Here is a 19,245-nt window from a genome sequence, read left to right as displayed (position 1 = left end):
CCTTTGTTCCCTGGTTAAGCTGGATCCAATCTTCCAGAGACTGCAGAGTCGTGTCTCATTTGGCCAGAATCTCCCTTTGCAGAGACCTTGTATGGAACTCTGCAAACAGAACCACCTCGAAGGTAGACACCATCGGGCTCAGCACCCACATGCAAATCCGGAGGGATGACCATCTGCTGGACAGCAGGAGACGAATTGCAGCCTGAAATTTCTGGAGTTTGTCCAGAGGAAGGAGCACTCTGGCCAAGGCCGAGTCCAGAGTCAGACCCAGGTTGTCCACCAGAGCAGTAGGAGACTCCGCTCGCAAAAAGTGGTCATCCAAGTAGCCCAGTACCGCAATCCCCAGTTGGCATAACAAAGCTAGCATCAGGGCTAACACTTTTGTGAAGACCCGAAGAGCAGAGGCGAGACCAAAGGGTAACGCCACGAACTGACAATGCTCCTCTCCCACGGCTAAGTGGAGGAAGTGCTGGTGACCGACACATATTGGAATGCGAAGGTAAGCATCCTTGATGTCGATAGATGCAAGAAAATCCCCCTGACGCAGGGATGCCACCACTGTGCGAATGGACTCCATTCTGAACTTCTGTACCCGCACAAGCAGTTCAGCGACTTGAGTTCCAGGATTAGACGCACCCTGCTTTCCTTCCTGGGAACTGTAAACAGGTTTGAGTAAAAACCCTGAAAATGTTCAGAAGTCGGAACCGGGGCAATCACCACTTGAAAAGAACCTTGTCGGGGGACAAGAGCAAAACTCGATCTTGTAGCTGGACCAAATGACTTTGTGGACCCATTTGTCTTGTACCAGGAAAGTCCAAAGGTCGGGGATGCAGCAAAGATGTCCCCCTACCCCTGATACTGGTGAGGGCGCACCTTCATGCTGAAGGAGCCTTGTCTGCGGATCTGGAGAAGCCCGCTCTCAGATTGCCAGACCAGGTTCATTTGGATCCTCCAGGAGGCCCTGAAAGGCTTCGAACCCTTGTCAGTGGACCCTGAGGGACAAAAAAACTTCTTATGAGTCAAGGAGGGCCCACATCTATGACGAGGTTCCTTGCCTTTAGTAGCATGCGGAACAAAGGTACTCTTCCCCCCTCCTGTGAGACCCTTAATGATGTCAACCCAGGTACCTCCAAACAGGCAATCTCCTTGAAAGGGAAGATCAGTCAAGGCCTTTTTAGAAGTCTGGTCCGCAGACCAGCATTTGAGCCAAAAGACACGCCGAAGGACCACTGACGAAACAGAAAGTCGAGCCACTAGGGGAGTCGCACCCAAAGAGGCATCACAGAGAAACTGCAGCCCCTGGACCAGCTAGTCTACCAGCTCAGCAAAAGCAGGGGGGAGCTATTCTCCCTCCAAGTCACGGCATAAAAGCTTAGCCCACTCGGTCAGAGTTTGCGACACCAGGGCAATGGTAAATGCCGGGCTTAGTGCCGAACCAGCCAAAGTGTACATATTGCGGCCAACCGGAATCATGGTTGCCTTGTTCAATCTGGAAACCGGAGGGTCCGCCACTGGTGTAATAGTCCACTTAGTAAGGGGCTCCTCATAGGAGTGATGCCTAGAAAATCGATTAGGGACCCCAAGGGGACGCTTTGGTCGTCCCCACTCTTTAGCGACAATTTAGTGAAAATAGGCGGGGAAAGGAAACACCTTTCCCGCTCTGGATGGCTTGCGAGTGCCAAAGGGAACCTACGTCTCCTCCATCTTCAAGGTCTCACGCACAGATACAATCAGTGCTTTCACCAGCGTCTTTTTGTGCGCAGTTGTAGATGTGAAGAAATCATCCTCACTATCAGAGGATTCCGGATGCGTGGTTGCAGACCTAGCAGGGTGACCCATATCCGCAGCGGCCGAATCAGATTCAGGATCTGATGAGGCAGGGGAAGGCAGGGGGTGCTTTTTGCTAGCCCATCACCCGAAAGCCACCTCCGCCCGGGACACAAAGGACTCCAGGACCGCCGGCATTGCATCGATGGATGGTTGGGACCCAGAGGGCCCCGCAGCCTCAGAGAGGGGGATCTGGCAGCACCACTCGGTCGCCAGGCACAAGCACCAAGCGATCCTCAGCAGAGAGGGAGAGAACCCCACCAGACTCACAACTCAGAAGAAACAGGCACCTGCAGCCACCAGGATAATCTGCACTCCAAGTGCGGTGATCAGGAAGTGAAAAGATCCAGGAGTAAGCACCAGGGGATGAGGTGGGGCTAACCCCGCTGAAATGGGCGCCCACAGGGCTCCACTGTCATGGCCGCCACTATTTTCAATGGCAAACCACTGCAAAATCGCAGAGGGACAACACAAACATGGCCGCATTGCATAGAAACACACAGGCTACAACACAATGGCGACCCGCGTGGCACCACAAGGCCTCTAGGGACCTCTAGGGCTATAAGGACCGGCCCAGGCAGGACCGGGGGCGGGGGGGGGGCCCTGGTAGGAGCCCCCAAGGTACAATCTTCCCCCTGTACAGTTGAACATCCGGTCACCGGCTGCGCATCCCCCCCCCCCCCAGGTCCCCATCGCCAGCATAGGAGATGGACCAGACCACCCACACAGCCCCAGCATATGTGAAGGGGGGTGTGGGGGGGGTAGGATGGGGGACAGATGAAAGAATGGTGCCTGATGGGAAGGAGGGGAACCCGGGGGTTCGACTGTCCCAAGGAGGGGCCAACTTCCACCCCAAACCATTCTAGGGGAGAGGGGGGACAGCTACTCACCATAGCAGGAACCAGGTGGGCACCGTTCCAAACAGAATCCCTCGCCATCGAAATAGGCGGGCTGTCAGCCAGAAGGAACGCTGTGACTCGGGCCGAGACCCAGTCGTATGCTAATTCGCGAGACGTTAACTCGCAGGCCAGCCCCTGTTCAGTGGGGTTATGTCGCGACCGACATAGCACAGAGCTGAGGTCTGCGCTGGTCAGACTGGGGTGACCACTGGAACTGGATTATCCAAACTGTCGCCCAGTCCAGCAGTTGATTGTAGATCTCACAGGAAAAACCAGGAGAATAAAGTTCTATCTAAAAAGAAAAAAATTGCCAGGACCAGAGATCCCAGCAATGAACTAGGTCCTTACTCCTGACTAGGCAGAAAAAAACTGAGTACCTATTGCAGAGAGAGGGAGTATACCCCCTGGGACTGCTCATAGGCATAGCCAGATTCTTTTTCTGCTTAGTGTCCTACTCCTGTAGGGGGCAATATAACCCAATGGTTATGAAGATCATGAGCTATGTCCGTCAATGAACGAAAGAGGAAAGGTGATTTTCTCTGCTCAAAGCAGACATTATGGAGTCCCTCAATAATTATCTGTGAGGACTATATATATATATATATATATATATATATATATATATATATATATATATATATATATATACACACACACACGTATATGTTATTCAGTTTGCAAAAATAAAAAAACCTTCCAATAACTATGCAGGACCAAATAATTGAAACTGTAATGTGAGCTGAATGTAGATCATCACTGCTGCTCTACCCTTCTGAAAATGCTAGTTGTTGGTTACTTTTAATTTAAACGTTTTTCTTAAAGACTTCCTAAATTCTGAAGCCAGACAACTAGACAACCAGCATTAAAGGATTTGAGACCGCATATTAGTTGGGAGGGGGTAGGGTTCCATTGAATCCTTTCTGATCTAGGCTTGGGGTGATGAAAATTAGTGTCTCCATTGTCAAGCCTGGGCTTCTGAACTCTTAGATTCGCTGATGTTCTAAAATGAATGGGTTTGTAACCCTGATGAATATGGGTTATGATCGTACGTATGCTCTGGACTTTGTATTGTTTATGCACAACACTCAATAAAGTTCTTTGATATAAAAAAAAAAAAAAAAGGATTTGAGATTAGCAGTAGCAAACCAATAGCATAGCATGGCAAATGTTTAACAGGTACACGATTAACATCCACTTGAGGGCCAAGCAGGACAGGTGAGCCTACAGCATCTGCATCCCAGCACCCTAACCAAAGTGCACTGGACATCTGTATAGACAACAGACCCATATGGGATGCAAGTTTAGTTGCATATAGCAAGACATTACAACTAAAGCATAAAGCTCCAGAAAAAGGGGTCCACTGCAGCAGTGAAGAGATCTTTTTTTGAGGGATTTCATCTATCCTGCCACTGTTTAGCATCCACCAATAAAATGTGAATGTTAAGAAGGGATTCCAACTGCTGGTCTGTAAAATTCTTTAATGTAAGCACGCCTTCTACTGGTCCAATGGCTTCCCTGTTAAGGTGGGTCATTGGCCAACCTACAGTAGTGTTCCAAATCAAAGGGAAGCAATTTAAACACCCGCTTCAGTGGGGCCTTGGACCCTTCACAGTGCTTCCAGTCCATGTAGAAGTAAACCTCAAACAGCAAGTAAAGTGGAAAGACTCAAGGTTGGAGACAGCAGGCTGATCCTCCAGATGCAGAGTAGTACGTGCAGCATAAACAAGGGCCAAAACAGTCTCTTGTACTTCAGAGGTAATAGCAGGAGAAAAACTGATGGTGCTTAGTCTCTCGCCTCTTCTAGGGCCACAGGGAGTTTAAAGATAGACTCTGCAAGTAAAGATGCAGGAGAATGTCACTGGAACTATTAGAAGAGTTTGGGTTGGGATCAGCCACTGTAGAGGGGCCATATCCTGTGTGTCTAGATGTAGACTACTGCGACCTCTTTACGGTGAGGCAAGGTCTCTGATACAAATTCAGGCAACAAAAGCTTTGTGGTCAGCCCTTCTGCCTTGCAGTACTGGGATCCTAGGGCACTATCTGCCCGTACTTTGCATGGGTTTCCTCTGGGTACTTGGGTTTCCTCTAGGTACTTCGGTTTCCTCCCACACTCCAAAGACATGCTAGTAGGTTGATTAACGGCAGTGTCAAGTGGCCTAAGTATGTGTTTGTATGCATGTGAGATAGGAAGCTTGGACACTAAGTTCCTTGAGGGCATGGACTGATGTGAATGTATAGAGTACAAAGCGCTGCATAAACTGTCAGAGAGAGAGCACGGAGCATACCCAGCAGATAGTGTCATCGTTTAATCCCTAAGCATAAACCCATTTCATAGTAAAACTGGTAGTAGAAGAAATTTAAAAAGGTGTCCACTGATGCAGAGACTGAGGTAGCTCTTCCTACTTAGACTGACCAGCTTTCTCACAGAGTGAGACTTCAGAGACAGGGCAAGCATTGAGGTAATGTTGGTAGTTATGGACCTGGAAAGCAGTACATGGCTAACTTGCTATGGGTAGTCACAAAACACAAATTCTCCTGCACTTGGGAGTGAGCCCGCACAGAGTGAGTGCGTTACATCTAGGGATGCACCGAAATTTCAGCCACCGATATTTTCGGCCGAAAATGCAACTCTCTCATTTCGGCCGATAGGGGGTTAAATATGCCGAAAATGTATAGCCGCTGATCCGTGCAAAAAGTGAGCTATTAACTTCCCTGTCCGCTGCGATCCGATGCCTATGCCTTCATTGTGATTTACAGCTTGCTAAACCAGCGAGGTCCCGGGGGAGAGGGACCAGAATGCAGAGTGTAGGAGGATCTCATTCTCCTCCGCGCCGACTGCTGCATGCTCCACCCACCTCCTCCCTTCAGTGCCTTCACGTGGTGTTCGCTGCGGAGGAAGGTAATGTTGATATGTGCTGTAAAAGAAAAAAAAAACAGTTTCTCCCCTTTTGTCCTGCATAAGTGTCAGTAGTAGAATGGATTCACAGCCTAGTGCTCATCCCCTTCTAATTGCAGCGTGCGAGTTAGTGAGTCAGTGTCATTCAGTCAGTGTCAGTCAGTAAATGTCAGTCAGTCAGTGAGTGTCAGTCAGTCAGTGTCAGATAACTTATTTAAAATCATTTGGGGAAAAAAGTCATTTTCGGTTTCGGTTTTCGGCCAAGGGCATCCTGAATTTTCGGTTTCGGCCCAGTATTTTCATTTCGGTGCATCCCTAGTTACATCACCCTCTTGGTTCTATAAGTATAAGCCATGTTTTGCTGCCCTAAACACTGGGGAGTCTAATATTCTGAAACCATAAAAAGAAGAAAGAAAAGGCGCACCAACCTAGTGCATTATCCTAAAACCAGAATTTTATTTATTAAAAGTATTATACTTGCAAAATCACAATTGAGTAATAGCTCATCACATGGTCCAGCATCAAAGATATAGGGCACGGTAGTGTGTTATTCAGTCCATAGTGCATCAACATATAGGGCAGCAGGAGGTAAAGATCCAATAGGCTAATAATTGTGATTTTGGGAGTATAATGCTTTCCACTTTTCATATATAAAATTATGGTTTTAGGATAATGCACAAGAGTTGTGCGCCCTTTCTTTCTTTTTGTGGTTTCATGGCTAACTTGTTATCAGAACAGTCTAGAAAGTGCCTATAGTGGAATCCAGAGCCCACAGGTCACTTCCAGACTGGCACTGTAACATCCAGTACAACATAGTCCAGGTACGATACTCCAAAGCTAGCCTGAAGAAAGGCCAATCCAGAAAGCTACCATATAGAGGCCAGCTCAAGATCGACATAACAAGGTCTCCAGAATGAGGAGAAATAACTTCTAAGAAAAATCTAACTAGAAACTGTTAGCCTTTTCCCAGAATTTCTTTACTCCTGTAGGCAGCAGTATAAATCAACAAGATCTGACTTTCTCTGCTCCTCAATAAACAAGAATAACCAATAAACGAGGAAGAAATACTTTATATTATTAATATAAACTTTACCTGTACATTCTGTACTTGTTGTGTCTGGAGAATAGAAGACTTGGCAGTGGAACTAACAAGTTGAGCAGACGTTATTGAGGACATGCCCAGTACAGGCTTGACATCAGAACGGCTTCCAATAGTAACCAACTTGATCTGCTGTGGTGCCCCCTTGCCATCTACATGCTGGAGAGGAGTGACTTTCTGGGCACCCGACATCTGATTTTGAGGAATCAGTACAATGGGATGGCTTGACTTCCCTATAGTTGTTACGATCAGCTTTTCCTGTTTCACAAATCTATTACCAGAGGTGACGTCAGAAGCCTTATTAAGAAGCATTTGTCCAGACAACTGTGTACCCAGTTTATGTATGCCACTTTGTAGAACAGTTTTCATAGCTGTAGCTGAAGGTCCTGGGCTGGGTTTTGAAGCAACGCTTACTACGGCCAGATGGCTGGCATGATTACTAGTGGTTGGAACGGTTTCCTTAGGAAAAGACGTACTAACACATTCTCCAATGCTATTTACTTCTACTATTTCCTCCAGTTCGGTTTCCATAGGCACCTCTTCTGCAATGGGAGAGGAAATTGTAATGGCTTCGATGTCGTCATCCATGTCTCACTTTCTAAGATGAGAAAGAAGGATTTTTAGTGCCCAAAGCTTTAGGCCAAACAAAACTCCACCCCCACCATACCTTTATCACTATAGATGGAAAAAAAAAAAGAAAAGAAAAGGGCAGCAATATCTTGTGTGTGAAATACATATTATTGCAATTATGGATAGTTACAATGGTCAGCTTCAGCAAAATAAAAAAAGAAGAAACCTAACCCTACCCCTTTCTATCCCCCCCCCCCCCAAAAACAAAACAAAACAAAAAAAGGTTTAGAGCCGGTTCACATACAGGCGACCCGACTTCCCGGGGCGACCTGTGAAGTCGCGGTGCACAGCTCGCACCGCGACCTCGGAGCGGCATGCACGGACTTCATATCATTGAAGTCAATGCAGGTTGCCCCAAAGTAATACAGGACCCTTTTTCTAAGTCGGAGCAACTTGTGTCACTCCTATTAGAACGGGTCCTGTGCTACTCTATGGCAGGCGACCCACGGCGACTTGTCAGGCGACCAGGTCGCCTGACAAGTCGCCCCAGTGTGAACGGGGTCTTAGGCTTGAGATACATACTCAGTCTTGTTCTGAATTCATTACAAATTCGTTTTTTTTGCTTTTTTTTTTTTTTTCACTTGGTGATCAAAGTAGTGTATTATTTTTTTTATTTCCTTTTAACTGATCAAGCTGTTCAGCAAATGTGGCAGCTAGAGGGTTGAAATAAACCATTTACCATGGACAAGGGTGCTTACAATGGTGAGCTTTTATTCAATTATGTAAAATCAGTATCCTAAAAGGAAAAAAATCTGTTGCCAATGCCGCTGTCCAAAAAGCATGTCTGTTGCTTCTAAATCCAGAGTGGAGACACCCTTAGACAGGAAGTGTGTTAATGGCTAGATCACCTGGGGAAAGTAAAGCTTAGAAAAGAAAATTAATTAAGCCGCTATGTTTAAGAATAGGTAATATATTATTTTTATATTTTCGGTTAAACACCTCTTTAAAATCTTAAAAAAAAAAAAAAAAAACAATACAAAATTCTGTATCATTTACCCAGCCTAAGCAACTCAATTATATTCTATTTATTCTGGTAGATCTTTATGCTACCCTGATCCTAGTAGATTTTTTTCTTTTGCCAAACCGGCTACCTGAAGGCCCGTACACACGTACCGATCGTCGGCATACAAACGTCGGCGGACGAAAGATCTGCCGATTGTACGCGTGTTAGTATGGTGCCTCCGACAGATGTCTGCGCACAATCCGCGGACAAAAGTCTTTCGTGCAAACATGAAAATTTTTGTCTGCGGACACCAGAACGGACGATTGTTCGCCTGTCAGTACAGAATTCGGCCGACAGACCGCAGATTTGCAAGACTGGGCATGCTCAGAAAATTAAAAACACAGGGAAAGTTAACCATTACATGACATCACTTCTGAAGTCTGCAGACAAAATTCTTGTGCTGTCCTTGTGCTGTCTTTGCACTTTTCAACAGACACCGACATCCCGGGGAGAAAAGACGAACATTTGTATGCCGACGATCGGTACGTGTGTACGGGGCTTTACACCTGAATGCTGAGCAGAACACAAAGAGAGCCTGCAAACACAACACAGAGCTTGCACAGAGATGAGGATTGTAAATGCTATTACTGGAATAGAAGCGGTTTCCATGTTCTCCCATACCAGGAAGGATCAGGTATATAACCTTACTTACTGGGCAAACTGAGCAAGTAGGCATTGAAGGAAAGGCAAGCATGCAGAGCTTGGGGATATCAGCAGGTAAAGTGACTGCGTATTGAGAGAAAAATGAGGCTGGGTTCACACTATTGCCATGTCAGACATCGCATGCGATTCGCACCGCATTGCTGTGGAGATCACATGCAATGTCTGTGCGATGTGAATTGGCATCACATTCTGGCCAAAATGGTGCACCACCCTTTTTTTGGTCCGTACTGGAATCGAATCGCATGGGTGTTCACACCTATGCGATCTAATTCCTGCACCATTTTACAGTTCGCACTGCGATCTGCGAACCAATCTGGGGGTGTATTGTATTGACATCTGCATTGGTTCGCATAGGGCAGTATGAACTGCCTGCGAGAGACATGCGATGTAGAAACTTGCGCAGGAATTATGCTGGTTCCCGCATCTCGTAAATGTGAACTCAAAGCTTTCATCGTTGGCCTCTTTCTGAAAATTCTTGATGCTGGGCTGTATATGAAATCAGTTTTATTATATAGCCAGAACACCGCCTAAAATGTAGCTCCTGGTGTTTCTAAAGGGTCTCATATAATGTTTTATATCTAACGCCACAGAAAACGGTCATGGACTAAAAGATGTATTAATCCCAAAAGCAAATATATTGCAGTTTACCCATTCTTTTTTAGGTTTTCTTTATTTTCACCTGGTGATCTAGTCAGTAAGTCTATTGTTTTTCAAAAGAACAAGCTCTTGTAGATGTAGCATTTACAGGGATGAGACAAACCATTTACTACTGACAGGGGTGCATACAAAGAACAACTTTTATTTATTTAAAACCTTTATACCAAAAGGGGGGAAAAAAAACTGTTTGCTGTAACTGATATATAAAGTAGGGATGCACCGCAATTTCGGCCACCGAAATTATCGGCTGAAAATGGGCCTATCCCATTTCGGCCGATAATGGGTTAAACATGCCAAAATTAATGGCCGCCGTGAGAAAGTAGAAGGGCGAAAGGTTTAAAAAGTCCCACCTCTGGCCGGCCGCCCGCCTCTCAATGATGTCCCTACTACTATGATCTGTGTATGAATGAAGTGACACACCGGGCGGGAGGGCAGGGGAGCGGCCGCTAATAGCTATAACTATGTGAGCTTCACTTCCCTGTCATGCGGGTATCTCCTCTGACAGGGAAGTGAAGCTCACATAGTTATAGCTATTAGCGGCCGCTCCCCCCGCCCTCCCGTCCGGTGTGTCCGTTCATTCATGCTCATTGTCCCGCTGACAGGGAAGTGAAGTGAAGCTCACATAGTTACAGCTACCATATTAGCGGCCTCTCGCCCGCCCGGTGTGTCACTTCATTCATGCACAGATCGTAGTAGTAGTGACATCACCGGGAGGCGCTTCTTTTGAATGAAGTACACCCGAGGAGCACTCAGCAGAGTGAGAAGTATGGAGATTGAATCGTTGGGATGGGGAGGAACGCTGAGGCAGAGGGGGACGCTGAGGCAGTGGGGGGGGGCTTAGCTGAGGCAGCTTACCAATGGTATTAGTATTATGGAGCATGAGGGGGTTAATGTATTGCCACTGCTGGTCACTGGTGCATTAGTGACCGACAAGTGGCAGTTAATTAACCCCTTTGTGCTGCATTAGTGCAACCAGTATCAGTGCAACCAGTGTTATTTAACACTGATACTGGTTGCACTAATGCAGCACAAAGGGATTAATTAACTGCCACTGGTCGGTCACTAATAGATGAGTCAGGGCTTGACAAATTTTCCTGAAATCCAGGAGCCGGCTAAAAAAGTTAGGAGCCAGTTTTTTTTTTTTTTTTTTTTAAAACAAACAACCAAGCTTTATTTTCAAAAAATAACATACTAAATTTACACAAAGACGACTAGAACCCCACTCTCCTTTATAGCGCAATCGGATGGAAACAGACTGTCTGTCTGTTTCCATCCGATGCCATCTGATCCGATCCACGGGATGGATAGAAAATAGAACCACCATCCGTCTGTTTTTGGCGGACAGGATCAGATGGCGGCAGATTACTGCTCCATAGAGGAGAATGAAAGGTCCGATCAGGTCTGCCTGAGAAACTGACAGGCGGACCTGATCAGACAGCCCGTGTGAAAGGGGCCTTCAGCTGTGGCTGTGGCATGGCGATGAGGGAAAAAAAAAAATTATATTATATAATATAATTTTTTTTTTTATAATAATTGAAAAAAAAAATAGAAAAATATTTTTTTTTTAAATTGAAAAAATATTGTTTTTTTTAATAATTAAAAAAAAAAAGAAAAAGAAAAATTATTATTTTTTTAATAATTTAAAAAAAGAAAATAATAATAATAACCACCACACTCCCTGTCCACTTATCATTTAAGCAAAGGTAAGTGGACAGGGAGATGAAGCCTGCAAAAACTTCCCTCTCATCTCCACTTATGCCCCATACACACGTGCAGATTATCTGCAGACTTTTGTCTGCAGACTTACCAAAACCATATAATATGAGGTCAAACCTAAATACTTTCAATTTGTATGCAATCCGGCAGGCCCTTGCACTACATAGAAAAGGTAAGTCTGCAGACAAAAGTCTGCAGATAATCTGCACGTGTGTATGGGGCATTAGGGAAGGAGATGGACAGGCAGGAGAAACAGCCATTAGTTTACTGCTTGTAAAACTCCCAGCCACCACAAGAGGGCGCCAGTTCCCCGTTCTCTCACTGAAGAAGGCCGAAAAGCCGCGGCCTCAATTTTCAGACGGCGCGGAAGTCCGTGCACTCGGTGAGTGGTTGGGGGGGGCGCAAAAGGACCGGACACCTCTTGGAGTGCACCCCAGGCGCCAGGTCGCTAATTCTAGTCGCCAATGCGACCTGGCGCCCGGGGTTTGTCGAGCCCTGAGATGAGTGACCAGCAGTGGCAATACATTAACCCCCTCATGCTGCATAATACAAATAGCATTAGTAATTAAATTAACCTCTTGCCAACCCATCACAGTACATATACTGTGACAGGGTGGCTGCGACAGGTGTACGTCACTGCCTGTTTTTGGTGTATGCCCCTGTTCTATCTATTTTAAAATTATTTGGGGGAAAAAGTCATTTTCGGTTTTCGGCCAAGGGCATCCTGCATTTTCGGTCCAAAATTTTCATTTCGGTGCATCCCTATTATAAAGTGTAAGCTGGAGTTTGGCTTTAATTTGTTGGTGTATCTAAATCTCCTAATACATTTTACACTACCTCCAAACTGACAATGCTGCTGTCTAAAAGGTACTCCCTGTGCTCCTTCATCCAGAGCAGAGACACTCTAATACAGGAGAAGGTTACTAACCAGGTCACCAGGTGAAAACAGAAGGAAATAAAAAAGCCAACCAATGCAGCCACTACATCTAATGATTGATAAGAAGAAATATATTACATAACATTTTTGGTTTGGATTTTACAGCATTATTATACACCTAACAACTGCCCACCGCACATATATTGCGGCAGTGCAACCGTTCTGCGCCAGATCATGTTCCTAGTATGTGATCTGACACCTCCAGGTCTAGGGTGCAAGAGCCACCCCACACAGCAATGGGTACCGTGGACTCAATGTCCGCTGGCACCCGCCAATTGCACAGGACACAGACAGAAAGGGTCCTTTCACACGGTCAGCTCTGGGTTTTTTTTTTTTCCGTTCAGTCACTTTTTTTTTTTTTTTTAAACAGACACGGATGTCACTTTTGCATGGTCCGTTCCGTATGTCCGTTTTTCATCCATCCGTTTGCGGATGAAAAATGGACATAAAATGGACATAATGTATGTCTATGGGCTAGCGGACGTTAGCGGATGACATCAGCTGACATCAGCTGACATCCGTTTTTCATCCGTTCTGTTTTTAAAACGGAAGAAAAATAGGGTTCTCTTGTGTTGCCAATCTGCCTATGTAAACAAGGCAGATTGTCATTCTGTCAGAAGGAAAGGCCTTGATCCTGAGTTTCTGCTAAGCAGGAACACAGGTCTTTGCCTTCCCCTTGTCAAAACACCTCCCCCACAATGAGTAGGCACAGTTAACCCTTTGATCTCCCCTGATGTTAATCCATTCCCAGCCAGTGTCATTACTACAGTGACAGTGTATATTTTTAGCACTGATCCCTGTATTATTGTCAATGGTCCCCAAAAAATGTCATTTATGTGTCCAATTCATCGCAGTTCCGCTATAAGTCGCTGATAGCCGCCATTACTAGTAAAAAAAATAAATTAAAATATTCTATAATTTGTAGACATTTGCGCAACCCAATCAATCATTGGGACTTTTTTTTTACCAAAAATATGTAGCAGAATACATATTGGCCTCTTTACATTTTTTTTATGAGATATATTTTTTACTTTCTACTATAAAACGTGTTTTTTTTAATTGACAGTATTTTTGTTTATAGCGCAAAAAATAAAAACCGCAGAGGTGATCAAATACCACTGAAAGAAAGCTCTATTTGTGGGGGAAAAAAAAGGACATACACTTTTTTGGGGTACAGCGTCGCATTTGTCAGTTAAAATAACGCAGTGCTGTATCGCAAAAAATGGCCTGGTCATGAAGGGGACTAAAACCTTCCGGAGATCAAGTGGTGTTAGTAAATGGTCAGGAATTGTTTTACAGGAGAGGTTGATGACTAAAACCATGCTGAAAAAGACAGTCAGAGATTAGGTACCTATTACATTAAACTGTTAGGTCTTAGGCTCCATGTACACGGGACGTTGTTAAAAGTCCCTTTGAATGCTGGAATTTTTAGGACGTTTGAAACGTCCGTTCGGTCGCGTTTGTACCCGCGTTTAGAACCGTTCCTAGAGGTCAAAAAAAGGATTCCCCTTTAAAATGGAAAAACGCGAACGCTAAACGCGGGTCATCACGTTCGGACGCGTTTGTGCGTTTGAAACGCTGGGAAACACACGTTCGAATGCAAATAATTGCGTTCTAAAAACAGTCCCTAAACACAACTGCCTGCAAATGACTGTAAACGACCTGGTGTACATGGATAGATAAGATAAAATGTAGATGGGTTCAGGGGCTTCTGAAAAAAACGCCCAACTGCTCCTAAACGGCCATTTCCAGGCGTCCCGTGTACATGGAGCCTTATTCACATGGGTGTATTACACCATGCACCCGTGTAAGAGTCGGTTCACACTAGCGCGACTTGTCAGCCTGACAAGTTGCGCTCCCTCACGGTCCATTGACCGATACAGGACCCGTTCTCATAGGAGCGACACAAGTTCCTCCGACTTAGAAAAAGGGTCCTGTACTACTTCGGGGCGACTTGCATAGACTTCCATGTGAAGTCCCTGCAAGTCGCTCCGAAGTCGTGGTGCATGGTAATGCACAAGTCGCCCCCGAAGTAGTAAGGAGTCGTGTCGCCTCAGTGTGAACCGGCTCTAAGAGCCCATTCACACTAGCGCGACTTGTGAGGCAACTTGTGTTGCCCCAGGTAGCTTGACATAACAAAAGCAATGTTAATCAATCAGTGCCGTCTTAATTGGCACTACTGAAGTCGCTCTGACTTCAGAAAAGGGTCCTGTACTACTTTGAAGCGACCTGTGATCCGACTGTCCCATATACTTCAATGGGAGTTGCCTCCTTATCTTAATTGACACGACTTGTTATCAGACTTTCCAGGAAGAAGAAAGAGATTACCCAGGCATTCCCCACAGACAAAGTCGCCTGTCTTTTCAAAGTAGTGCACAAGTCTCTTCCAAGTCTCTAAACAAGTCTCTTTAAGTCACGGGGCGACTTTCTGGTAGTGGTAGTGTGAACCAGCTCTAAGAGTCATGTTTACTTTCGTGGAGAAGCAGAGGTGTTCTATGTATCCCCGAGCAGGCAGTCCCATGCATGTCAACTGGGATGCAGTGGCTGCATGGACACAGCTGCCACACCCAATTTGACATCTGTGCATGGCCCCCAAGCCCTGGTTCATACCGGTGTGGCTTGTCATGCAACTTGACAGTTCAAAGTCACATGACAAGTTGCACCCCATTTGTGGCAAAAGAACCGTCAAAATTTTTACGACTCACATTAACATCTGCTGAATTAAGCTGCACAGATGTCAGCAAGCCGCACATGAAATCACACTGATAGTTAACGTTGAAGCTGCACTGGTGTGAACCAGGGTTAATTCAGTGCGCAGTCGGAGCTGTGCATCTGCACAGATGTCAAATTGGGAGCAGCAGCTGTGTTAGTGCAGTTGCTACATCCCAAATGACATGAATGGGACCACCTGCACAGGGATGAACAGATCATGAGTATACACGAGCGTACGCTTATGTGAACATGACAGCTAATATGGGCCTCTCAAACAAAATCAATGCTTTCACTGCTGTGACCCTTGGGGTGCACTTCAATGGACAGCAGACTGAGGATCAAGACAGTCACCGATTGTCAGAACTTATCTGTATACTTTGTTCAGGTCGGTATGTATTGAAATCAAAGCATCAGCCAGGGAACTAGCATTCTCAAAACCAGAGGTTAGCACTGGCAGCCTGCTTAGTGTTTTCATACCAGATCCCCTTTACGTGAGCCTGTTTTACATAGGCAAGGCACTAGTTCACTTAAAGTGAACACTTTTTCCGTTTACTAAACCTTTTTTTATATACAGATCAGTACACCAGACACAAACAGAAAAATTGGTGGGTTAATTCAAGTTTAAAAGTGAAAGCGATGGCCCCAACATTACATGCTTGCTCCCCCAGACACTATAGCAGAGATTTACTAAAACAAACACTCAGAATCTGGCGCAGTTGTGCATGGGAGCCAATCAGCTTCTAACTTCAACTTGTTCCAATAAGCTTTGACAAAAAGAAACCTATAAGCTGATTGGTTTCTGTGCAGAGCAGCACCTGATTTTGCCCTCTCCAGATTTAGTAAATAACCCCCCTGTGCCATCTAATGACTTACATGTCCCCTGTTACTTTGCATCCACAGGCTGTGTACATAATGCCCCCCTCATTACAATTCATGGCTACTTAGTTTTCCTCACATAATGCACTGCCAAAAACTGTGCCAATAATGTGCCCTTTTATTCCATGCATACACTTACACCCTACCGGCTCATTCCATTCAAGCCCCCACACTCTGCCCACTTATCACCAACCTACCCCCAAACCTGTGCCCTCTTATCATAAACATACTCCCCGACACTACTACCCCTTTACTCCGACTCTGCCGCTCACTAATTGCCCCCCCGCAGGACAAACCTGCTGTGGAGCAGCTGCGAGCTGACTGAAGACTTCCCGGGCTCTGCTCAGATCACGGGACAACAGGCTCCGCCTCCTTCCCCTTCTACTTCCTGGAGGAAAAAAGTCTCTTCTCGCGAGGCTTTCGGGGTTTCCGTAATTGGGAGGGCGGCTGTTACGTCAGGCAGGCTTTGGGTTACTGACTGAGGGAATGCATGCAGTCTGGGGAACAGAGAATATGTGTGGAGAGGGATATTAGCGTGGGGTGCGAGATGTTCAGACGTGTATAGGGCGGCAGTAACCTTTGTGGGAGGCCACAACTCTCCAGGAATAGGTTTTAGAAGTTCGCTTCGTATACACTTGTTAGACGTATACGGTCATGATAGTGCGACTCCCTTCGTGAACACTGTTACTAGATAGACTGCACACATGCTATAGAGTTGTTGGAAACCAGGGATAGACTGCACACATGCTATATAGAGTTGTTGGAAACCAGGGATAGACTGCACACATGCTATAGAGTTGTTGGAAACCAGGGATAGACTGCACACATGCTATATAGAGTTGTTGGAAACCAGGGATAGACTGCACACATGCTATAGAGTTGTTGGAAACCAGTGATAGATTGCACACATGCTATAGAGTTGTTGGAAACCAGGGATAGACTGCACACATGCTATAGAGTTGTTGGAAACCAGAGATAGACTGCACACATGCTATAGAGTTGTTGGAAACCAGTGATAGATTGCACACATGCTATAGAGTTGTTGGAAACCAGGGATAGACTGCACACATGCTATAGAGTTGTTGGAAACCAGAGATAGACTGCACACATGCTATAGAGTTGTTGGAAACCAGTGATAGACTGCACACATGCTATAGAGTTGTTGGAAACCAGTGATAGATTGCACACATGCTATAGAGTTGTTGGAAACCAGGGATAGACTGCACACATGCTATAGAGTTGTTGGAAACCAGTGATAGATTGCACACATGCTATAGAGTTGTTGGAAACCAGGGATAGACTGCACACATGCTATAGAGTTGTTGGAAACCAGAGATAGATTGCACACATGCTATAGAGTTGTTGGAAACCAGGGATAGACTGCACACATGCTATAGAGTTGTTGGAAACCAGGGATAGACTGCACACATGCTATAGAGGTGTTGGAAACCAGGGATAGACTGCACACATGCTATAGAGGTGTTGGAAACCAGGGATAGACTGCACACATGCTATAGAGGTGTTGGAAACCAGTGATAGACTGCACACATGCTATAGAGTTGTTGGAAACCAGTGATAGATTGCACACATGCTATAGAGTTGTTGGAAACCAGGGATAGACTGCACACATGCTATAGAGTTGTTGGAAACCAGTGATAGATTGCACACATGCTATAGAGTTGTTGGAAACCAGGGATAGACTGCACACATGCTATAGAGTTGTTGGAAACCAGAGATAGATTGCACACATGCTATAGAGTTGTTGGAAACCAGGGATAGACTGCACACATGCTATAGAGTTGTTGGAAACCAGGGATAGACTGCACACATGCTATAGAGGTGTTGGAAACCAGGGATAGACTGCACACATGCTATAGAGGTGTTGGAAACCAGGGATAGACTGCACACATGCTATAGAGGTGTTGGAAACCAGGGATAGACTGCACACATGCTATAGAGGTGTTGGAAACCAGGGATAGACTGCACACATGCTATAGAGTTGTTGGAAACCAGTGATAGACTGCACACATGCTATAGAGGTGTTGGAAACCAGGGATAGACTGCACACATGCTATAGAGTTGTTGGAAACCAGAGATAGACTGCACACATGCTATAGAGTTGTTGGAAACCAGGGATAGACTGCACACATGCTATATAGAGTTGTTGGAAACCAGGGATAGACTGCACACATGCTATATAGAGTTGTTGGAAACCAGGGATAGACTGCACACATGCTATATAGAGTTGTTGGAAACCAGGGATAGACTGCACACATGCTATATAGAGTTGTTGGAAACCAGGGATAGACTGCACACATGCTATATAGAGTTGTTGGAAACCAGGGATAGACTGCACACATGCTATAGAGGTGTTGGAAACCAGGGATAGACTGCACACATACTATAGAGTTGTTGGAAACCAGTGATAGATTGCACACATGCTATAGAGTTGTTGGAAACCAGTGATAGATTGCACACATGCTATAGAGGTGTTGGAAACCAGGGATAGACTGCACACATACTATAGAGTTGTTGGAAACCTGGGATAGACTGCACACATGCTATAGAGATGTTGGAGACCAGAGATAGTCTGCGCACATGCTATGGAATTGTTGCAGACCAGAGATAGTCTGCGCACATGCTAGAAGAGTTGCTGGAGACCAGGGATAGATTACACACATGCTATAACATAGAAACATAGAATGTGTCGGCAGATAAGAACCATTTGGCCCATCTAGTCTGCCCAATATATCTGAATCCTATGAATAGTCCCTGGCCCTATCTTATATGAAGGATAGCCTTATGCCTATCCCATGCATGCTTCAACTCCTTCACTGTATTTGCAGCTACCACTTCTGCAGGAAGGTTATTCCATGCATCCACTACTCTCTCAGTAAAGTAACACTTCCTCATATTACTTTTAAACCTTTGCCCCTCTAATTTAAAACTGTGTCCTCTTGTGGTAGTTTTTCTTCTTTTAAATATGCTCTCCTCCTTTACCGAGTTGATTCCCTTTATGTATTTAAAAGTTTCTATCATATCCCCTCTGTCTCTTCTTTCTTCCAAGCTATACATGTTAAGGTCCTTTAACCTTTCCTGGTAAGTTTTTTCCTGCAATCCATGTACTAGTTTAGTAGCTCTTCTCTGAACTCTCTCTAGAGTATCTATATCCTTCTGGAGATATGGCCTCCAGTACTGCGCACAATACTAAGTGAGGTCTCACCAGTGTTCTGTACAGCGGCATAAGCACTTCTCTCTTTCTACTGCTTATACCTCTCCCTATACATCCAAGCATTCTGCTGGCATTTCGTGCTGCTCTATTACATTGTC

General features: G+C 45.3%; 1 protein-coding gene across 1 annotated transcript in view; it reads right to left on the bottom strand.

Annotated features, from left to right (window-relative positions):
• LIN54 (lin-54 DREAM MuvB core complex component) overlaps positions 1–16,298 on the bottom strand; it is a 145,312-nt gene extending 129,014 nt beyond the window's left edge. The window contains exons 1-2 of the mRNA XM_082243338.1: positions 16,212–16,298; positions 6,716–7,319 (exon numbers count right to left, since the gene is read on the bottom strand). Of these exons, the coding sequence (XP_082099464.1) occupies positions 6,716–7,309 (594 nt within the window). The 5' untranslated portion in view covers positions 7,310–7,319; positions 16,212–16,298. The remainder of the gene's footprint in view (positions 1–6,715; positions 7,320–16,211) is intronic.
• Positions 16,299–19,245: the final 2,947 nt, after the last annotated feature.

Source organism: Pelophylax lessonae (assembly GCF_965119305.1).
Source record: "Pelophylax lessonae genome assembly, chromosome: 1".
Taxonomy (NCBI): Eukaryota; Metazoa; Chordata; class Amphibia; order Anura; family Ranidae; genus Pelophylax; species Pelophylax lessonae.
Note: the sequence above shows the minus strand (reverse complement) of the source record. Positions and strands in the feature narration are given on the sequence as shown.